The 22,555-nt window shown below is 44.1% G+C and overlaps 1 protein-coding gene across 1 annotated transcript; it reads left to right on the top strand.

The window, feature by feature from the left end:
- The first annotated feature begins 4,176 nt into the window (after window positions 1-4,176).
- On the top strand, window positions 4,177-6,771 carry LOC121601253. The gene has a single exon (XM_041930070.1). The coding sequence runs from the start codon at window positions 4,177-4,179 to the stop codon at window positions 6,769-6,771; it is 2,595 nt and encodes an 864-aa protein (XP_041786004.1).
- The last annotated feature ends 15,784 nt before the right edge of the window (window positions 6,772-22,555 follow it).

Genomic DNA, 22,555 nt, shown 5'->3' with positions numbered 1-22,555 from the left:
AAATTCTGCCCATGAATTTTGTAACGATGGGGAAATTGTTGAGTCCCAATCCAAGTTCAATAACCATAATTGTTGCATGAGTATTTTCGCTCGTACAGTTATAGGGGTAATCAATCCAAGTGGATCATATAGTTGTGCTATGGTTGATAGAACCTTTCGTTTGGTATAAGGGCTCTTGATTATATTAATGTTTATGTTGATACGAAATTTGTCTGATGCAGGCTCCCAGCATATGCCCAAGGTTTTGATACTTTCTTCTGGGTCAATATTCACGGAAGAATGTGTGGCAATAAGTTCAGGTGGTAGGTCAGCTAATACTGCTGGAGCGTTGGAACACCATTTGCGAAGGAGAAATCCACCTTTTTGTAGTAAAGCATTTAGCTGGTTGCGTAGTTCAATTGTTTCTGGGATGTTATTTGCTCCTGTTAGCAAATCATCTATGTATACGTTTTCTTTAATCACGGAACAAGCTTTTAGATACGTATCACCTTCGTCATTGGCGAGTTGTATTAGAGTACGAGTTGCTAAGAAGGCAGAAGGAGCTAGGCCGTAGGTTACGGTTCCTAACTCATAAGTTCGAATGGGCTGAGAGTTGTCAAATCTCCACAAAATTCTCTGTAGGTGTCGATCAGTTGGATTCATAGTGACTTGCCGATACATCTTTTCGATGTCAGCTATGAAGCTATTTCATATTTTCGAAATCTGATAATTAATGTCAATAATTCTTCTTGCACCACAGGACCTACTAATAAGGCATCGTTCAATGATTTACCGGTGCTGGTTTTGGCAGAGCCGTCAAACACAACTCTGACCTTGGTGGTAGAGCTGGATTGCTTCAGCACAGGATGGTGCGGAAGATAAAATGCTCCTGAACAATCTTCCTGTTCTCTTGGGACTGGAGCCATGTGTCCCAACGTTATGTATTCACGCATTAACTCATGATATTGAGCCTTGAGATGTGCATCACGTTCTAATATTTTTTCAAGTAGTTGAAATCTGCGCCTAGCTGTGTTTTTAGATTAACCAAGCATTTGGGTGATATCAGGGTGTTTTGGCATTTCAACTATATATCGACCATTGTGGTCGCGGGAGACTATTTCTTGGAAATGCTTTTCGCATTCTGTTTCGTTGCGGCTATAGCTTGAAGTGTGAAGTTCATCTATCTTCCAAAATCGTTCTATTTGTTCCTCAATGGTGGGATGCATGGTTACTACGTGACATGTAACCTCGTTTTGATTTTTCGATGGAATATTGCCGGTCATAATCCATCCAAACACAGTTTCAACAAGTTGGTTGTTGTTTGGCAAATTTTGCCTTCCTGGACTTAGCAATGAATAAAAATGTCCTGCCCCAATGATCATGTCAATGCGCCCTGGTGTGCTGAAGTGAGGATCAGCAAGTTGATATGAAGCAGGTACATTCCAAAAATGAGTTGGTACTGGTGTAATTGGGGTGTCACTAGCAACCTTTTTCAAAACTAGAAAATTCATTGTTGTTGCGAAATTATTTAATCGTGATCGTACTTCCGCTTGTATTTGATACCTAGCACTTGTTTTTGTGCCATCGACTCCGATAATGGAAACGTTAACATTTTTTCGAGCTAAATGTAACTGCTGGCATAATCTTTCACTGATTGCATTTGGCTGTGAACCGTTGTCCAATAATGCTCGTGCAAAATGTTTTTGGCCATATTTGTCGACCACTTGTAGAAGCATAGTTGCGAGAAGCACGTTTTGGGGAGTGTGCTCAGAACTGATCGTATGTAAAGTTGCCATCATGTTTGATTCAGATGTGGTGCTTTCTGATTCAGGGTTATTATTTGTTTGCGTTTCATAGTGTAAAATAGAATGATGCTTCCTTTTACAAATTCGGCAAGAGTACTTAGAAGGGCATTGTTGAAAGAAATGTCCACTTCTCAAGCAATTGATACAGAGTTTGTTTCGTGATACAAACGCTTGACGTGCCATACATGGCATAGCGATAAAGGATTGACACTGATACAACGTGTTACCATCTTTTTTGCATGCTGGACAAGTGTGCGAGTTGTCCTGTTTCACACTAATTGTGTTAGTGCTCATTTTCTTGGAAAATTTATGGTTAGGTATACCCATTTTCGAATGAGATGTGGTTGGGCGGTTGCCTGTCTGCAACGCTAATGCTTCAATTGTTTGAGCTCTTTTCAACAAGAAGTTTGTCATATTTGGATGAGTTGGCTGGATGTCTTGGGAATTGTGTTCTTCCCATGCTTGTAATATTGCTTTATCCAATTTGGTAGCAAGAAGTTCCACAAAAATTGTGCTGTTGTCAGGAATGCTCTCCTCTAATTGTTTTAAGATATCGATGTGTAACTGAAATTGGTTAGCCAATTGTCGCAAGTCTGGGGCATGACTATTGGTTAGTTTTGGAAGCTCGAACAATGCACGTGTGTGCATCTTACGAAGATGTACTTTATTGAAATATCGATTCAAAAGAGCTTTCCAAGCCGCCTGATAGTTTTCTACTGTTATAGGAATTGGTTGTATTATTCCGGCAGCTTCCCCTTTGAGGGACGCACGCAAGTAATAAAATTTTTGGATGTTGGAAATTTCTTCAGAATTATGAACAAGTGAAACAAAGGTGTCATAAAAGGATAGCCACTCTGTGAGCTCACCACAAAATTCAGGTAATGAAATGATATGTAGTTTAACACTTACGTTTGCTGGGCGGGTAACCTCTTCTTTTACCTGATCTGCTGTTTCCGGAATGTACCTTGTTAACGCGGCCTTTGTTTTGAAGTAAAGCTCCTCTGCTTGTGACAATAACGCTTCGTTTTCGCTGGTAGCATTCTCGGAATCGTCCCATTCCTCGCAGTCTTCCTGCACCATTTGGAAACATTCCCAAATTTTCGACAACCGATCAAGTCGGTCGGGTATTTGCTGTTGTTGTTGAGGAGTATAGTCTTTTGCAAACTGCGCAAGCCGCTGCATAGACACAATGAGGCTTTGCCGTTTGGCTTGCCTTGACTTAAGCTTGTCTGCTTTTGTCATTTTTAATGTTCACTGAGCAAACACGGTTGCTTGAGAAAAAAAATCACTTTACTGTGTTAGTACAAACGCGCACTGCACGGTTAGTAAGAATTGTTGAACACACACAGGTTTTGATGCGAAGTTTCGTGGAATTTTATGCGATGCAAATGGCATGCACTAAACAATGTGCCTTGAACACCCAGGTTGTGAGGCACCGTTTGTACTCGGAGGAGGTACACAAAATTTTGCGAAATGCATACACAATTATTGAATGTCTTGTGAAGAATATCCGCCGCGAGATAACGCTCCCGCTTGGCAAAGAGTAACTCATTTTAATGCCTCTCGCTACCCCTGGCCTTAGTTTTGAAGGAATCATGCGACACACTCGCACTCCACTACCCCATCCCATGGAAAAACGCTCCCACCATCGAGGTGTTGACCAAAATTTCGCTGTGTGCATGAGACACACACTCGCAATCCTCCCGCCCTCCATAGCTGAACGCACCCACCGTTGCGAAGATGGGAGAATTTTTGCTCTGAGCGTGAGACCCTGAAGCGCAAGAGATGATACTATGTGTAAAGACGATCATAATTCGATATGGTTGTTGGAGATTGATCATTTGAATTAATTAGTTCGAATTCGAAATTCGAACTCAATTTAGAAATAGGATAGGAAATGAACTCATTGGCATAGATAAGGATAACAGAATGAACTCAAAATGAATTATGTAATGAACTCTTGACAATTGAATATACAGTAGCAAACGGACATTTGAACGAGTCGCATTTAATTCCATAACCGACACAAATTATTCTAATATCGGGAAAGAAAACGAGTTGCACACCGTATACGAACATTCGTGAGGTTTTCTCACATTTTTGGTCCTTCGAGCCGGATACGTGCGTGCTAAGTGTTTTTCTTTTGCTCTGCATCAAGAGCAACGGCAAATTCGGAACGCTCCGCATCACGAGCACGGTGCAAGTCATCATTCGCGCCATTTCGAATTCTCGCGCTCGTTCAAGTTCATTAGCCCTGCAGCAAGGGCATCGGTCGAATTTTCGTGATCGTGAATCGTGGTTTATTTTTCCCGCGTAAATTCGAATTGCTACAGTTTCGTGAACGTTCATATCGCGTTATAGACATTATCGTGAAAAACTGACGGAAGCTAAGATGGACAAGAAGATAAAATCTGCTCAGCACAAAAAACTTGTCGCAGTGGAAAACATTAAGGCGCTGGAGCGCTTTAAGCAGAACTTCAAACCCGAAAATGTAGGTGAAATCCCGGAGGTTATGGAGGGTTTGGAGCAACACAGACAGGACTTTTTTGCCGCGGTGGCAAAGCTGGAAGAGTATGACGACACCAGTGATGCGATTCAAGCCTGTATTACTGACAGGATCGATATGGAAGAGCGCTGCCGGCGGCTAAAATCGTTCCTTAGAGAAAACCAGCGGAAGGAAGCCAATTCGCTCAACGACTCCTTATTGGCAAACTCAACCCTAGCGTTTGGACGGCCAAACACATCAAACATACGTTTTCCCAAAATCGAATTACCAACGTTCGACGGTGATTCGACAAAGTGGTTGTCATTCCGCGATCGCTTTGTCGCGATGATTGACGCAAGTGCCGAGCTGCCGCCAATTGCAAAACTGCAGTACTTACTTTCGTCCCTGAAAGGTGACGCTGCGGTTCCCTTCGAACATGTTACTCTGACCACGGAAAAATATTCTGTTACCTGGGCTGCGCTGCTTAAGCGATACGACAACTCACGGATGCTCATTCGCGAGTACTGGCGACGGCTACATTTCCTACCTGCGATTGCAACAGAAAGTGTCGATGGCTTGACGTCGTTGGTAGATGAATTCGTGCGATATGTGAATGGGTTGCAGAAGCTGCATGAACCTGTCGACTCATGGGACACGCCTTTGTCCAACATGTTGCTGATGAAGCTGGACAATGAGACCATTCTGGCGTGGGAAAGGCATTCTGTGCATAAGAAAAAGGATAAGTACAGCGAGTTGATCGAATTCCTGCAAGACCGAATCCAAATCCTAAAATCGAGCCAGAGAATCTCGTGCGATCGGATTGTGGTTCCGATCAAGGTGGCCGGGGCATATCGGCCCACCGCACCACGGCGGTCGGTAACCAACGCTGCTTCTGTGCAAAGGAATACTCCCGTTTCATCGACCATTCAACAAGTGAGCTGTCCATTGCAGTGTGCAGATCATCACCTGGTTCGAAATTGCCCGGTATTTTTAGCCAAAAATACTCAGGAGCGGCGGGAAATCGCACGGTCAAAGGGATTGTGCTGGAATTGTCTCAGTTGTTCCCATCAAGTGAGATCGTGCAAATCCGAGTATTCTTGCCGTTCGTGCAAGGAACGGCATCATACGCTGCTTCATCAACCAACACAACAACCTACAGTCGCTTTGTCAGCCCAATCAGATGATGATATGGTGTTTCTCGAGACGGCTATTGTGTTTATCGTAGACGATTATGGAGAGAAGCATGAGGCACGGGCGCTTCTGGATTCGGGCTCCATGTCCAACTTCATTTCGGATACGTTAGCTCGGAAGCTCATGACACCTCGAACGAGAGTTAATGTATCAGTGTCTGGCATCGGAACTTCAAGGCAGCAGATAAAGGGTTCGACCACGGCGATCGTTCGTTCAAGGAACCTTCAATTCACCACCTCATTGGAGTTTCTGATCCTGGATACACCCTCGGCGGACATTCCCACCTCACCAATCAACGTGTCTTCGTGGAACATCCCGGATGTAACGCTAGCAGACCCCACGTATCATATCCCAGGCAAGGTCGATGTGGTCATCGGTGGCGATACGTTCTGGGAGCTGCATACCGGACGTAAGCAATCTCTCGGTTCGGGTCTGCCATGGTTGGTAGAAACGCAGTTTGGATGGGCGGTAGCAGGAAATACAACGTATTCGTCTCAACAACATCGGGTGTGTAATATGGCAACGAGCGACAGTCCGTTGGAAGCCATATTGACGCGGTTCTGGGAGAGCGAGACCATCTTCGACGAACCCGCTCTATCTCTGGAGGAAGACATGTGTGAACGTCATTTCATCTCTACTACAACCAGAGACCCATCTGGCAGGTATGTCGTACGTTTACCACAAAATCCTAATTCGAATATCGTTTTAGGAGAATCGAAAGCAATCGCTGATCGTCGTCTCCTAGCGGTGGAACGGCGGCTCAAGTCTAACCCTGCAATGAAGGAGGAGTATAGTAATTTCATGTCGGAGTATGAGCGCTTAGGGCACATGAAACAACTCACCGAGCCGGTGGACGATTCGTGTGAACACTACTATCTTCCTCATCACGCGGTGCTTAAGGAATCGAGCACAACCACCAAGGTCAGGGTAGTCTTTGACGCGTCGTGCAAGACATCTTCTGGCTACTCCTTGAACGACAAACTCCTGGTTGGGCCGGTGATCCAAGACGATCTGTTCACCATCATCGTTCGTTTCCGGTCTCACGCAGTCGCACTCTCAGCAGACGTTGAGAAAATGTATCGCCAAATTCTCCACGATTCTCGCGACACTGAATACCTGCGCATTCGGTATAGAGGCATATATGGCACGTCTTGCGCACCCTTCCTAGCAACAAGAACGCTAAAGCAGATCGCTCTCGATCACAAGATGCAATACCCCCGAGCAGTGGATCCTGTATTGCACGATTTTTATGTGGATGACCTGCTAACGGAAGCAGACGAGTTGGCAGACGCAATTGAAATGCAAAGGTAGATTTCTGAGATGCTCAAGCAGGCTGGATTCGTGTTGAAGAAGTGGGTGTCGAACGTACCCGAAGCACTAATCGGCATTCCTTCTGAAGACCTGGCCATCCTTCCTACTCACGAATTGCCAGATCCCCAGTTTGTATCGACGCTTGGTCTGGTTTGGGAGCCAGCAGTTGATATGCTGCGATATCGGATCGATCTACCAACTGCTGCGACGATGTTGACAAAGAGGCTAGCTTTGTCCTACATCGCCAAAATCTTTGACCCGCTTGGCTTGCTTAGTCCAACAATTATCATCGCTAAGCTCTTTATGCAACAGCTGTGGAAGTTGCAGGAAAACGGGAAGCCATGGGATTGGGATCGTGAGCTACCATCACATCTCCAAAAGGAATGGACGGCATTTCATTCCAAGCTGCATTCACTTCGGGAAGTGCGCATTCCGCGTTACACTTCAATTCGGCAAGCAGCTACACATTTTCGCAGATGCTTCTCAGGTGGCATATGGTGCTTGCTGTTACGTCAGGGCAGAAAACGATTTGACATCATCGGTACAGCTGTTGGCAGCTAAGTCTAAAGTAGTATCGTTGTCGAACACACACTCTATAGCGAGACTCGAGCTCTGTGCAGCGCGGTTGGCAACGCAACTGTTCCGGAAGGTCAGTCAGTCCCTCAACGGTGAATACGATGCTTTCGCTTGGACTGATTCCATGACCGTGCTACATTGGCTCAATTCAGCACCACGGAGGTGGAAACCTTTCGTTGCCAACAGGGTGGCACAAATTCAAGGAGAAACTCGGATCAAGTGCTGGAGGCATGTTCCTGGTGTAGACAACCCAGCAGACGATGCATCGCGAGGTCTACTACCAGACAAATTGCAATCCTGTGAACGATGGTGGCATGGGCCACATTGGCTGAGCAGCAAACAGGAAGAATGGCCTATAAGAGAACCTGCAATTGAAGAAACCGCATCAATAGAAGAAGAACGTATTACACAATCACAAATAGCTGCAATGTCGATGGAGGACGATTTCAACAATAAGCTATTTGCACGGTTTTCAACCTACCTCAAACTTCGTCGAACCATGGCGTATTGTTTACGTTTTGTGCAATGCATGAGGACACCGAAACCCGCAATTATGTCACCGACAGCCAAGGGTCATGCTTCGATTCAGGACATGATTACATTGATTGCACCTCCTTCTCGAGACGAACTCATCCAAGCTGAGCTTCAGTTGTGTCGGTTAGCTCAGCAAGATTCATTTGCGGATGATTTACCCGCGGTTAAAAACGGCAAGGATCTACCACGCAATTCAAAGCTGAAATGGTTGTCCCCCTTTATTGATGAGGCGGGAATCCTGCCTGTTGGTGGCCGGCTTCGCAACGCACAAATAGCAGAATACGCGAAGCATCCCATACTTCTTTCTGCAAAACACCCGCTCGCAGCATTGTTAGCAGTCGCGTATCACCAGAAGTATATGCACACCGGTCCTGAACACTTATTATCCATCCTTCGTGAACGCTTCTGGATAATCGGTGGCCGTAATTTGACCAAGTCGGTTTTCCATCGGTGTCACAAGTGTTTCAAGGCCAAACCTACACTGGTGCAACAATCCGTTGCAGATCTTCCAACATCAAGGGTTACACACACGAGACCGTTTGCTGTCAGTGGTGTGGACTATTGCGGTCCGGTATTGCTGAAGTCGCCTGTTCGCAATAGAAGTCCCACCAAGGCATACATCGCCATCTTCGTGTGCTTTGCAACACGAGCGGTCCACATTGAGTTGGTGAATGATCTCACTACGGCGGCATTTTTGGCAGCACTAAGGCACTTCGTGGCTCGCAGAGGCAAAATCGCGGAACTGCATTCAGATAATGCCACTACGTTTAAGGGGGCTGCACACGAACTTCATCGCCTCTACGAGATGTTTAAGTGCAGCAATAGCGAACGCATCGAAATCTTCAACTGGTGTGCCAATGAAGAAATTCATTGGAAGTTTATTCCACCTAGGGCGCCACACTTCGGAGGACTGTGGGAGGCTGCTGTACGATCCGCAAAACAGCACCTAATTCGCACGATAGGAAGTACGAGCCTCACTCAGGAGGGAATGGTAACATTGCTAGCGCAGGTCGAACAGTGCTTAAATTCAAGACCCCTGATTCCACTTTCTAGTGAGCCTTCGGACACGCAACCACTCACTCCGGGTCATTTTTTGGTAGGGTCGAACATGCTGGCGTTGCCACAAGTTGATAGGAGTCAGGTGTCAGCCAATAGATTGAAGGAATTTGATTTGGTGCAAAAGCATATGCAGCATATATGGTCGCGTTGGTATCCGGAATACTTGCAGCAGCTTCAGGCCCGGGCCAAACGTTTAATAGTTCCACCAGTGTCGCTAGAAGAAGGGCAATTGGTAATCATAAAGGAAGACAATATACCACCTACCTTGTGGCCAATGGGTAGAATAACACGATTGCACCCAGGAAAGGACGGCATTGTTAGAGTAGTAACACTTCGTACAGCTGCAGGAAAGGAGATAGTACGCGCAGCAGCTAGATTGGCAATCCTTCCAAATCCAAACATAGGTGAAGACAATTAACCTCGAACACCAAAGTTAGGAGGCGATCAGCGCGAAGCACATGCGTAATGTAAACAACCACACTGCACATACACACGACACGATACACGAAGTGACAGATCGACACTTGCAACTTGTACAACACAACACCACACTTGCACAACATTTGCATCTCTGAGGCGAAGTTAGATCGAGATACTTCTTCATTTTCTTATTTTTTTTCAATTGTATTTTCTGAATGTTTAAAGAAATACTTTCTTTGGTGACCGGAATGTTGGAGATTGATCATTTGAATCAATTAGTTCGAATTCGAAATTCGAACTCAATTTAGAAATAGGATAGGAAATGAACTCATTGGCATAGATAAGGATAACAGAATGAACTCAAAATGAATTATGTAATGAACTCTTGACAATTGAATATACAGTAGCAAACGGACATTTGAACGAGTCGCATTTAATTCCATAACCGACACAAATTATTCTAATATTGGGAAAGAAAACGAGTTGCACACCGTATACGAACATTCGTGAGGTTTTCTCACAATGGTCAAAATGCGTCGATTATCGTTTCATTTATCTGGTAATGATGTTTTCACTTCATCAAAATTTTAAACATTAACAACTAGGCTGATAACAATAGTAGAAATGTAAATTAGAATAAAATCAATTCATTTGAAGTAAAATAAATTCCATTATACTCTATTTTGACCATATGATCAACACTTGTACGTAGTGCCATTTACTTTGTATTCTTCACTCTCGCGCTGTGTTGTGATCGTTCGAAACTCATTGCCAGAACGAATGCAAATTTCATTTTGGAAGGATCGGTGCCGGAAGATGCAGCGAAAATTATGAAATGATAATAGAAAAGTGGTTAAGTTAATCGTGAAAGATGTCAACGCAGGCGTAAATGCAGTTTGTTTTGTTACATGATCTACGGGTAAGTGCATGCATAAGAAGAAGAATCTTCCAAATGATGTTCATGTTCTAACAATCGTACTGCTTTCAATGTTTGTTTAATCTTCTATTATTTTCCATCACACGTAGCTATTTCATCACCAAAGCTCCTGATAACAGATCAAAGCAGATGGATAGCGCATACAGAGTCGCCGTTTAATTTAAAATATCTTCGTGATCGGTAAGTTTTAAATAATACTAGTTTTGTTTGCCATTCTAATGCTCAATATATCTTTCATTCCTCAGGCAAACGCATCAAGCAAGTGTTTCTCTTCCAACAGCACGCACCATCGGTGGATCAAGCAACTAACGATTTGATCGCCAGTACGCGCCATCAAGAATTGATATTTTGCCAAACAGTACTGTGAATCAAAAACTGCACACTTACTGTAGGAATTTCCTGGAATTTTTTGGTCGGCCTACGCTCGCGGGAATGGTGGGTCCGTTGATGAGAAGGAAAAAAGGGTGGGAGCGAGGATTAACCAAAAACGCGGCATTGAGAATGAGGGGAGGTGCGCTCAGCGCTCACGCTGGGTCACTCAGGATGCTTGAAATAAAATGTTAGCAGGCATCGATTTCAAGCATGCATGTCGCGCGACATTTTGCCAAGCGGGCATCAAGGATAATGCGCATGGATCACACGAATTGTGAAGCGCCTTTTGTACACTGAGTGGTACACGATTATTCGCGAGCACACACACACACACACACACACACACACTGTGTGTCGCTTGTGAAGCGCTACCCGTCCGGCAAAATGAGTGTATTTTTTGAGTGATTTGAGTACCGTCCCCCGTTAGCAGTTACTCTTGGAGGAATGAGTTACACCCTCGCGCGAGCCTTCCCCCTCCCCACCCGGAACGCACGGTGCGCTCTGCAGTTCTCAATGTGTTCGTGTTCTTTCCAGTCATGCTACCAACACATCCAAAGATATTTGTTTCTTTCGTTTCTCGTTTTCTTTCATGCATAGACACGATCGCAAATACGCACTTATTCTAACAACAAACACAAACACGGTAATTTTTTATTTCATTAAACACTTTATTGAAACATAAATTACACTTTCACAACACATTTAGAATCCTTCATACTCACGAATGGCGTCATACTGAAAAGTACCGGGTCGAGCCAGGCTGCGGGAAACTTGTGGACAATCTACGTTGCCTCTGTTCAGCAAATTCTTGCCTGTCGATGCATGCACTGCATGTGCGTCTGTGCACACTGTTTGTTCACTTCACACTTTACCAAAACACACCGGCGCACGAGACTTTGCACGAAATGCGCACCAGCGCACAAACACTGCGCGCAGGACTTAGCACAAAACGCGCACAGCCATCTCCGACAAAGCGTCGCGCTGTACTGGTGGTTTTGTACGCGTAGGAGGGGGAAAACACGGAGCGATGGTTCGATGCTGACGTGTAAGCGAGACAACGCGATGTGACGAGCAGCTCCAAGTTGTTGAGCTCGCTGAAAGAAGACACACACATTCACAGATGGCTCGTCAAAGCACGGTATTTGTGAAGCGCGCGTGTAAATCAGAATGCGAACTCTCATCGCAGCGCGTTTCTCCTTGCTTCCTCAAGCTTCCTCATACCCCTCGGCCTTCACGCGCGCTTCACAAATACCGTGCTTTGACGAGCCATCTGTGAATGTGTGTGTCTTCTTTCAGCGAGCTCAACAACTTGGAGCTGCTCGTCACATCGCGTTGTCTCGCTTACACGTCAGCATCGAACCATCGCTCCGTGTGTTCCCCCTCCTACGCGTACAAAACCGCCAGTACAGTGCGACGCTTTGTCGGAGATGGTTGTGCGCGTTTTGTGCTAAGTCCCGCGCGCAGTGTTTGTGCGCTGGTGCGCATTTCGTGCAAAGTCTCATGCGCCGGTGTGTTTTGGTAAAGTGTGAAGTGAACAAACAGTGTGCACAGACGCACATGCAGTGCATGCATCGACAGGCAAGAATTTGCTGAACAGAGGCAACGTAGATTGTCGACAAGTTTCCCGCAGCCTGGCTCGACCCGGTACTTTTCAGTATGACGCCATTCGTGAGTATGAAGGATTCTAAATGTGTTGTGAAAGTGTAATTTATGTTTCAATAAAGTGTTTAATGAAATAAAAAATTACCGTGTTTGTGTTTGTTGTTAGAATAAGTGCGTATTTGCGATCGTGTCTATGCATGAAAGAAACGAAAGAAACAAATATCTTTGAATGTGTTGGTAGCATGACTGGAAAGAACAAGAACACTTTGAGAACTGCAGAGCGCACCGTCATTCCTCCAAGAGTAACTGCTAACGGGGGACGGTACTCAAATCACTCAAAAAATACACTCATTTTGCCGGACGGGACGCGTTTTGTACACTGAGTGGTACACAATTATTCGCGAGCGCACACATACACACTATGTGTTGCTTTGAGAAGCGCTACGCGCCGCGAATGAGTTTGAGAATGACGCGCACTGAACACACACTTTTTGGTACGCGTTTTGTACGCTGAGTGGTACACATTTATTCGCGAGCGCACCCATACACACTATGTGTCGCTTTGTGAAGCGCTACGCGCCGCGAATGCACTTTATGTTGCGCACAAACCGGTGCACAACGTTACACTTGGAATACACGGTGGCCACAGAACGCACACAATGTTTTAGGATACTCTAATCCTGGTTGTCGGCACCAAAATGTTTGGTACGGAACCCTACGTTGTGAATGTTTTTCTTTTTTTTTTTTGTTTAAGATGTTCTTAAGAACTGTTGCAGTGGCTCTGAAAAGAGCCGATTGTGTGCTTTTTGTTACCAAGCTGAGTGTTTTTTGCTTGGAGTTCTGTGCCACGCGTGTGCCAAGGAGTTTTTCTTTCGATGAGAGAAGCATGCTGCTTGCTTTAGGATTTGAATGACAATAGTGTTTGAGATTTTTCTTTCTTTCTTTCTTTTCTTTTACTTATTTTTATAGAGACTTTGAGGTCTAGCTCATTCGCCTCTTTGTTTGAGATTGAATTTACCTTACCGCCTTATTTATATAACAATTTATAGCGATTAGCGAAAGTAGTGATGGGCTACAATCAGGAAAACAGTAGTGATGTGCTACAATCGGGAACGAACAATGGTTTCAGATTTAAGAATCGCCTTTTCATATCCTATAACAAGCAAACCCCCCCCCCCCCCCCCTGGATGACAGTTTGGCTTCTAAGCTCTGGGTCGGTACTTTTGCACCCCAGGTTCACGTTCCGTTCTTTTTGAAAAATTAACTAGTTCCGTTCTGTTCCTTTTTTTAACGAAATTCCCAACACTAAATTTTACCCAATAATTGATAGAGATAGGAAGATGGGGAATTATGTTTCCCAGCGCTTTGTATGAGTGACGATTTTTCCAACAACAACAATTAACGGCCTACTTTGTTGTAATTTATGGGCGTTTATCAACATTTCAACATACAAGTAGCCTGGTTGAAACTTGATGAGACACCAAGTATGAATAATTTTGACACATAAATTATACAAACATGGCTGTTTGTCGCCAGATGCGCTAGTGAAAATAAAAATTACACTAGCGAGTACGGGCAATGTCCCCCGGCCTTAAGAGAATCTTTCAAACCGGCATTGGATGTTTGCTATCAAATAACGGAGAGTTGCAACCGAGTTGTGGAATTTTGTAAATATACTATGGAGCGGTTGTCAGACTGTGGGTGCCAGTATTTTGCATTTGACAGTTGATGTGTTAAATCAGTACAATTTGCTCAACGAACTCACAAATTTATAAGTTTTGGCTGTTTGTCGCCAGATGCGCTAGTGAAAATAAAAATTACACTAGCGAGTACGGGCAATGTCCCCCGGCCTTAAGAGAATCTTTCAAACCGGCATTGGATGTTTGCTATCAAATAACGGAGAGTTGCAACCGAGTTGTGGAATTTTGTAAATATACTATGGAGCGGTTGTCAGACTGTGGGTGCCAGTATTTTGCATTTGACAGTTGATGTGTTAAATCAGTACAATTTGCTCAACGAACTCACAAATTTATAAGTTTTTGCTACAGTAAGACGCGTTTCACGTTAGAAGTTTTCGCTAACTAGACGCGTTTTAACAGAAATGCTTTTTAACTGGATGTTTGCTGGATGGATCCTAGTTAAAAATCACTTAAACATCCCTACCAGCATTACACGGCTTTGAAGGCATTCAGAAGGGCATTTAAGGCCTTACCATATCAATAAACGATGCGCAATCTGAGATTTATCTTATATTTATATATATTTATATATTATATATTATTTATATATTTATCTGTCAAACGGATCGGTTTGATATATTTATCTGTCAACAATTATTTATATATCTCGGACATACAGTCATTATCCGATATACGCTATCGTACGGGACCGAGCGCAATAACGTATCTCGAGTTTTCGCGTATAGCGGATTCCTATGGAAAAATAGTTTACACTACCGGTTCGAGGGTTGAAAAATATCGCCACAGAGTTTTGCATTAAATTTTTTTGTTATACAATAGGTATCTTTTGCACAAATTTAATGAAAAATGTATTAAGAACACGAAAGAAATTCAAAAAGAGCATATCATATTTCAAAAAATTAAAATATTTGCAAAAAACACATGGAGCTGTCAAATTTAGAAGAATCGCGTACTGCGAATTCGCGTATATCGAGTATCGCGTACTGCGGATAATTGCTGTGTAGGGTAACTGTACCAGTTTACGGCAGGCTAGTGCAGTAGCTTCACAAAAATTGCTCACACATAAACATTTTTTATTATTTTTCATGAAAGTGATGTTATTCTGGTTGATAAACTATCATAGTATGTTACACTATTTTTTATTTGCCGGTTCAAAGCCCTTTTTCATAAATATTCATGAAAATGCAAACATTGATTTTGCTCCTATTTTCGGCAGTCTGTTCCTATTTTCGGCAAGCTGTGTTCCTATTTTCGGCAGCGCTAATACGGGTCAGAAAATGTTTTTATCAATGTAAATATGTACAAAAAATGTTTAAAGCAATTTAACAATCTTACTTTCCTAAGATTGGTGTTAAAAAGCACTTTAATTATTAATTTAATGTTGCTTATTTTGGCCCGTTTTGACAGTTTTTTGATTGGGAACGAATCGAAAGAGTTAGATAGCCCAAATACTTAGGGGTAATCCTAGATGACAGGTTAAAGTTCCACGCTCACATTGACTGGGTCATCGCTAAAGTGGCTAAGAAGTGTGGAGTAATAAGTAGATTGGCGAAGGATCTCGACTTCTTTGGGAAAGTTCACCTCTACAAATCATTAGTATCGCCGCACTTTGACTTTTGCTCGTCCATTCTATTTCTTGGCAACAAAGGAGGAAATTAAAAGGCTTCAAAGGTTGCAAAATCGCATCATGAGGTTAGTACTAGGGTGCGGTCGACGTACGCCGACCACTGTTATGCTAGATATCCTTCAATGGATGTCGGTAGAGCAGAGGATTGTATACCAGACCATGATCTTTATTTTTAAAATGTTAAAAGGCCTGTTGCCTGGGTATCTGGGGAGAGCATAATTCGGGGGTACGACGTCCACCGGCACTGCACACGCAGGGCTAATGAGCCGAGGGTACAGTATCGGACAGAATGATAGGACCCTAGTGTTTTCAACGCAGCATGCACCCGTTGGGACAGGTTTATGTGTGGTTTGTGAGTGTTTGTGTTTGTGTGTGTGTGCATGTGTGTATGTGTGTGTGTGTGTGTGTGTGTGTGTGTGTGTGTGTGTGTGTGTGTGTGTGTGTATGTGTGTGTGTGCATGTGTGTGTGTATGTATGTTTGAATGTGTATTGGTGTGTGTGTCTGTTTCACAAGTATGTCGTTTCGGATAGATTTGTTAGTAGTTTTTTTGTGTTTTGGGTTAGGTTTTTGTTGTAATTAGCAGGACCACCGCCCTCGCGAGCAGTGATCCCTATTCAAAAATGCAATAAGCTCAGTTCTTGATCTTATTGCCGTCGCCCACGATGACATTTATCATGCGTTGACGCATCGACATCACCAGTTTCTGGATCGTTTCAGGTGGAATCTTTCTCCACACCTCTTGCATGTGATCGAAGAGTTGATCCAGATCTTCCGGTATTTTTTTACCCAGCCTCTTCTTGAATATTGCCCAGAGGTTCTCAATGGGATTGAGATCCGGGCTAAGGGCAGGCCACTTCATTGTTTTGACATTGTTGTCAGCAAGCCAAGTTTGGACAGTCCCGGAAGTATGCTTAGAATCGTTGTCTTGCATAAACATCCAAGACCGAGGAAGGTTTTTCCTAGCATGTGATAGCAAATGAGTATCAAGAATGTCTCGATACCCAAACCGATTTAAATTACCGTGGATTCGAACCAACGGACCCATCCCATAGTAGGAGAAGCATCCCCACACCATGAGACTACCACCGCCATGCTTGAAAGTTTTGAAGCAGTACTTCGGATCAAGAGCACAATTAACAGGGCGCCGAACCAACCTGCGTCCGTCCGACCCCTGTCGATTGAATTTCGACTCGTCTGACCACAAAACCCTGCGCCAATCCTCCTCATCGAAGAACATGTGCTCAATTGCAAATAACACCCGTGCGTTTTTATGCGCAGGTGTTAAATTGGGCACTTTGCGTGGCACTCGCGCGAGTAGCCCGGCACTGACCAATCTTCGCTGAACTGTTCTCGGCGTCACCGCCAATTTCAGTCTGCCTCGGATCTCTGGTGCCGAGCTAAACGGATGTTTCTTCGATATGTTCACGATCTTACGGTCTTCCTCCGCCGTGGTCTTCCGAGGACGTCCGGGTGACTTGCGCGTTTCGGTTGTCCGAAGCGCGTTTGCCACAAAGGTGCGCGATCGTTCCATCACGAACTCGATCGTTCTGCGCTTAATGCCAGCAGCCGCCATTCGCTTAATGATATGGCGCTGATAATCGGTACAATGTTTACCGCGACCCATTGTAATAAAATTGCTTGCTTAGACCGTCAAGAACACACTGGTTAAAAACTTGGACACGACTGATGCCGTGCACTGCTTGCGTTCTGCTTTTATACGCGATGCATCACATCGTTGTCGAGCAGCAAAAAAGCGTATGGATAAAAACTATCTATGAGTAAGCGAGTGAGCATCTACCCATTCAAAACCGAACAGAATACTGCCGCGCTCATGAAACAAAACGCCCATTCAAAAGAACACCTGCGCGCTTGCTCAATGCACACACAAATTTTCCCATGCGCACACAACGTTCAACGCAGAGATGCACGCAGGCCTTTCAATGGCGTGCACTGGCGAAACACCTGTGAGGGAATGCCGAGTTCATTGATTTTGTGCGCGTTTCCATTTCGCACCGTTGTCGCAATCACATTCATGAAACAGCACACCTGCGTTCTCGTTCGAAGAACATTCGCTGCCATCGATGCAAACTTTAGCTTTTATCCAAGTGTGAACGCACGTTGTTTCACATGATAACACACATAATAAGAATGTTTTCAACGCAATATGAAACCAAGTCCAGCTACGTTTCTTCAGACAAAAACCCGCGCACTCACACACACACACACACACACACACACACACACACACACACACACACACACACACACACACACACACAAACCTGTCCAAACGGGTGCATGCTGCGTTGAAAACACTAGGGTCCTATCATTCTGTCCGATACTGTACCCAACTTGCAGTCACAAAGTGCCAGAAACTCTTTGTTCTTCAAAGGGATTCAACGGTACAACAGATTACCCGGAGAAATTAAGAATGCGAGAAACTTATTTGATTTCAAACGTAAGTGCGTCATTTATGTTAAGCAAACTGTGTAACGTGAAATATGTGTAGATGTCCTATGTCACTATGTAATGTGTAACTACAGTTGTCATCACGATCTTGATGATGATGATAAGATTTTTTCTTTATATATGAAAAATTTAATTAGAAAAAAATATATAAGAAAGAGACAACATAGGTTTGAGACACGCGCGCGGTGAAGTGGACATTCGGGATCTATTTGGGGGAATTTACGGTTTGCACATGGTCTGGGAGGTCACAACAGGATTCACTCATTGATGATTGTAAGTGGCCAATTCCAGATACATTAGGTTCACCTGCTTCGGAAGGTAGTACCCTAGAGCCAACCATTGGCACTAGTGGAACTGGGCATATGCATGTTGCAGTTGTGTTCCGATAAGTAGTGCGCCGGATCCACTAGTTGGTTCTTGGCGAGCTACGTAAGGGATACATTAAATTCTCCTGCTTCGGAAGGTAGTGTCCTGGAGCCAGTCATTGGTGCCAGAGACCCTGGAGTCAGCGGTTGGCACTAGTGACGAGTTTGATGGTTACAGCGTACTGTGCGAACTGGCTTACAAATATTTATTATTTGTAATATTCTCTTAAGTGAGTGCATTGTTTGTCGTAAAATTGGTGATATTTGGTACAAGAAAGGTCATATTATGTGTCGACATACGCATTGTAGTGTTCTGATCAAGTTTAAAAGGAATATTCAGCCAAATCCAAGGTGTGTTATTGTTCCGAGTTTCGGCAGCAGCCTACAACATTGAGCTGTCAAAAATGAACATTTACTGTTTACAGGCGGTTCCCGAGATACACGGTACCTCTTATACACGAATTCGAAGATACGCGGTTTTCTAAATTTGACAGTTCTTTGAGCAAATTGTACTGATTTGACACATCAATTGTCAAATGCCGAATAATTTCCCTTTTGATCGAATGTTTAAAACTAATTCTAAAGGTTTAAAACTGTAAAATTCAGTCAGAATCATATGAAATAATTTATTGAGTGGCTAAAACCATTCCATGCTTGCAAAATTACGCAAAAATTAACTATATTTAGCCCGGACATCACGAGATTCGACTTACGCGGAAATTCGAGATACGCGATATTTTGCGGCCGTTTTCGGTCCCCATTAACCATGTATCTCGGGCACCGCCTGTACCTATTTTCGGCAGCATGTAAAATGAAAAATAACTTTTTATCGTGATTTTTAAATTCTGAACAAGATAGAATAAAATAAATAAGCAAAAAATCTTTATTATACACCACTTATTCAATGTTTTACTATTCTGGTTCTCTTAATCACAAAACCTGCCGAACTATTGGCTGACAGCAAATCTGCCGAAAAAAAGCACAACTTATTTAATGTTTTGAAAAATACGCAATGAAATGGTGTGAATCTTCGTATGTGAATAACAAATAAGTACACTTTCACTACAAAATTGTGTTTTGTGAAAACTTCTACCGCGTTTGTGCAGAATTTCACGTTTTTAGCTACCCTGCCGAAAATAGGAACACTGCCGAAAATAGGTACACTGCTGAAAACTGGTACAGTTACCCTAATCTTGAAAATGTATGCGCAATCTTGGCGCAATCTGAAAATGTATGGAAATGACGTTCATAGCGATATGATATATTTTTTGACAAAACGAATATATGCGCAAATTGAGATTACGCATCGTGTATTAATACGGTTAGTCGCCTTAGAAGGCGCCCGTCAAACATTGCGATGGTTGCAAGTGCCCAAGCGGAAATTTTCGGACGATAACTCACACAGTCTCATAATTTGACTAGCAATATATGACTGTATGTGTGGTTCTTTCATTTGAACCATTTCGCTCTCCAAGCCAAGCGTTGAAGCAAATCATATGTATTTCTTTTTGACTATTATGTTTAGTTTCCATTTAAATCCGTTGAGTTGTTTCGTATCGTATCATTCATATAAACATCAAAAATGTAAAAACTATTTAATGTCAAAATGTCTAATGGTAACGAAGATACGTGCAACGAAGATAGCAAACATGGCTAACACGCGGTTGAGGTTATGTGCCGAAAAAAGTCTGAATCTCGTACACTGTTTCGTTTGTCAAATCGTGCACGAAATATCAATCGAAAACACAGCCGCAAAGTGATATATTTACTCGCTTGGGTGGTATCATCTGCTCGAAATCTTAAGATATTAAAAAAAAATTAATATTTATTCACAAATTATTTTTTGCTGCCCGCTGCGCAAATTCGAGCAGTTTCCTGCACAGGAAATGTACCAAAATCTGCGCTGGCCAGCGCAGATTTTGGCTGGTCTCCTGCGCTGGACTTCAGCGATTCCTGCGCAGGGTTAGCGCCCTCTGTTGGCGAAATGGACGAACTATTTATGGCGGTGGAGCAAAAAAACGGTCAAAAAATTTAAAATTATTGGCGTCCATTTTTTCGTCCGCTTCTTCTCCCTCCCTCAACCTGCCTTACCTAACTTGCGCTTCAGCCCGTGCCTTCCGCCGCCAGCTGATTGGCTGTTGCGGTGTATGCGTTGATTCATGTATGTGCATTGCGGTTGTGTATTGTTATTGGCGGGTGTTAGCATTTATTTATTTGTGTGTGACCTTGAGACGCTGTGAGAGAAGCTGGATTGGGATTTAAAGTGTTATCGGTGTATTGATGGTTTATTGTATTTCGTGCCGCTGCTGATGAGACCATTCGATGCCCGTGGCAATCGAGGGTGAAGAAGCCTATTTAAAACAAGCGTAGGAGAACGTCTAACACTAATCTAATTTTTTTTAATTAAAACATGTTTGATGCTTCCACGACCTTCTAAGCATCATGTAGCACAGTGTATAATGGAAAAAAAAAATATTTTTTTCAAATGTGCCGTAATTTGTCCCGAGTTTTCGAGTCTTGACACACACACGCACACAGCGCGGGGAAAGTGACCGTTCACTCCCCGCTGCGCAAAGCGACGGAAGAAATCATGCCGTTCGGAGAATTTTATCATGCCATCTTTTTCCCTCCAACGGCAAATTTGTCAAGCAGCTCGTCGAGCTACCCGTCCCTGGCTCCGCCTCGTACCCCTCGCCTGAGCGCGCTGCCGAAGGTTTGGATGTGTTGGTGCGTCAGACGGCCAATCGCTGTCAGCCGTCGTCCGTGCTTTTTCCCTCCATAGCGCCATCTCTTTCTCGCGTGTGGTCAATGCTCGCGAGCTGTTGTGGCGCCAAAAATGCCGTTAACAAACATTGCGGCGATGAAGTTGTACTTTCACAAATCAAACCAAAAAAGCGCAATAAGTTCAAACACTGCAATGTAAAAATGACTAAGGAAACGCTAGCTCACGATGGAGGGTTTGCTGTGCAACGTGCAGAATCCTAATTCGCATTAACACGTTCATCCCGGCGCTGATTTTCATCAACTTTCCTTTCCACCAGCACCTAGAACGCAGGCTGGAAAGTTCACTGGCAGGCAGTGGGGCCTGCCATCGATCTGAACGTGTTAAGCATTAAGAATAACTATGTTACACTAAGCTTTTGCTTTCGTATGTTGTAGATTACACAGATATGCTGAGCCGTCTGCGCAAGGGTATAAACGTGCGTGTGTGTGCAAAACTGTCGCCAAATGTGTTTTCTTCCGAAATGTTATGATCCATCGGTCAAAGAAAGGAAGGTGTTCATGAAAGGCGGAAAGACGAATTGAGGCCCCTGTCAATGGTAACTGATGACAGGGAGGAGGGGGTAGTGGCACACAGCTGTTGGGAGATTGAACAGTATACTTAAATTGCCGGCGGGAAGGGGGGTGGCCATGGGACCCCTACGATAATCGGTCACAGGCCCTAAAATTGTAGTCGCCATGGGGGGAGGGGAGATGCAAATGGTTTTCTCCAGCCACGGAGCCCTAAAGACCATCTTTCCGGGGGCCCTTGTCGCTAATAATCTGTCCACTTGTAGACATACGGCATACTACAGACTAGAGATCTTCGGCGACCGCCTAGTCCGCCTATCGTTAGGTCTGCCGCTGGTTCATGACCGTGTTTTTTTATCGTGGCATCCTTCCCCCTGCCTGCAGCGTATGCATCGAGCAGGAGACAGTGTGGCAGTATGCAAGTTGCACGCTGGATACGAGCGGGCCCGCGACACCGCCATCATTCCTCACATCTGCATGCCCGTCGTGGGTTCTAACCGCGTATGAACCGTCCGCCGTAGCAAGGGATTAGTCACCGGCTCCGGCTCAAGTCCTGAAAAGGCCGGCATGATCGCGTTGGCTATTACGCCAATACTAATAATAATAATAATAAAAAGAACTTAGCATAGCACACCCGGGTAAGAGTTTGTCTTGACTTTGTTGCTGCCGGGCTACCGCTGTGGCGCGACAAATGCACGGAATTCACTCGACTAAAACATGAACCTACCGATCCGAACCCATTCCAAGGCAATGCCGGTCAATCGGCGTCATGATAACTTCTCCAAACCAACAAGCCGCCAGATTCTGGACGGGCAGGTGCAGCACCATATG

The sequence above is a fragment of the Anopheles merus genome, unplaced genomic scaffold, assembly GCF_017562075.2.
Source record: "Anopheles merus strain MAF unplaced genomic scaffold, AmerM5.1 LNR4000048, whole genome shotgun sequence".
Taxonomy (NCBI): domain Eukaryota; kingdom Metazoa; phylum Arthropoda; class Insecta; order Diptera; family Culicidae; genus Anopheles; species Anopheles merus.
Note: the sequence above shows the minus strand (reverse complement) of the source record. Positions and strands in the feature narration are given on the sequence as shown.

Coding starts and splice junctions, on each gene's coding strand:
- LOC121601253 (XM_041930070.1), top strand. CDS start 4,177: ATGGACAAGAAGATAAAATCTGCTCAGCACAAAAAACTTGTCGCAGTG.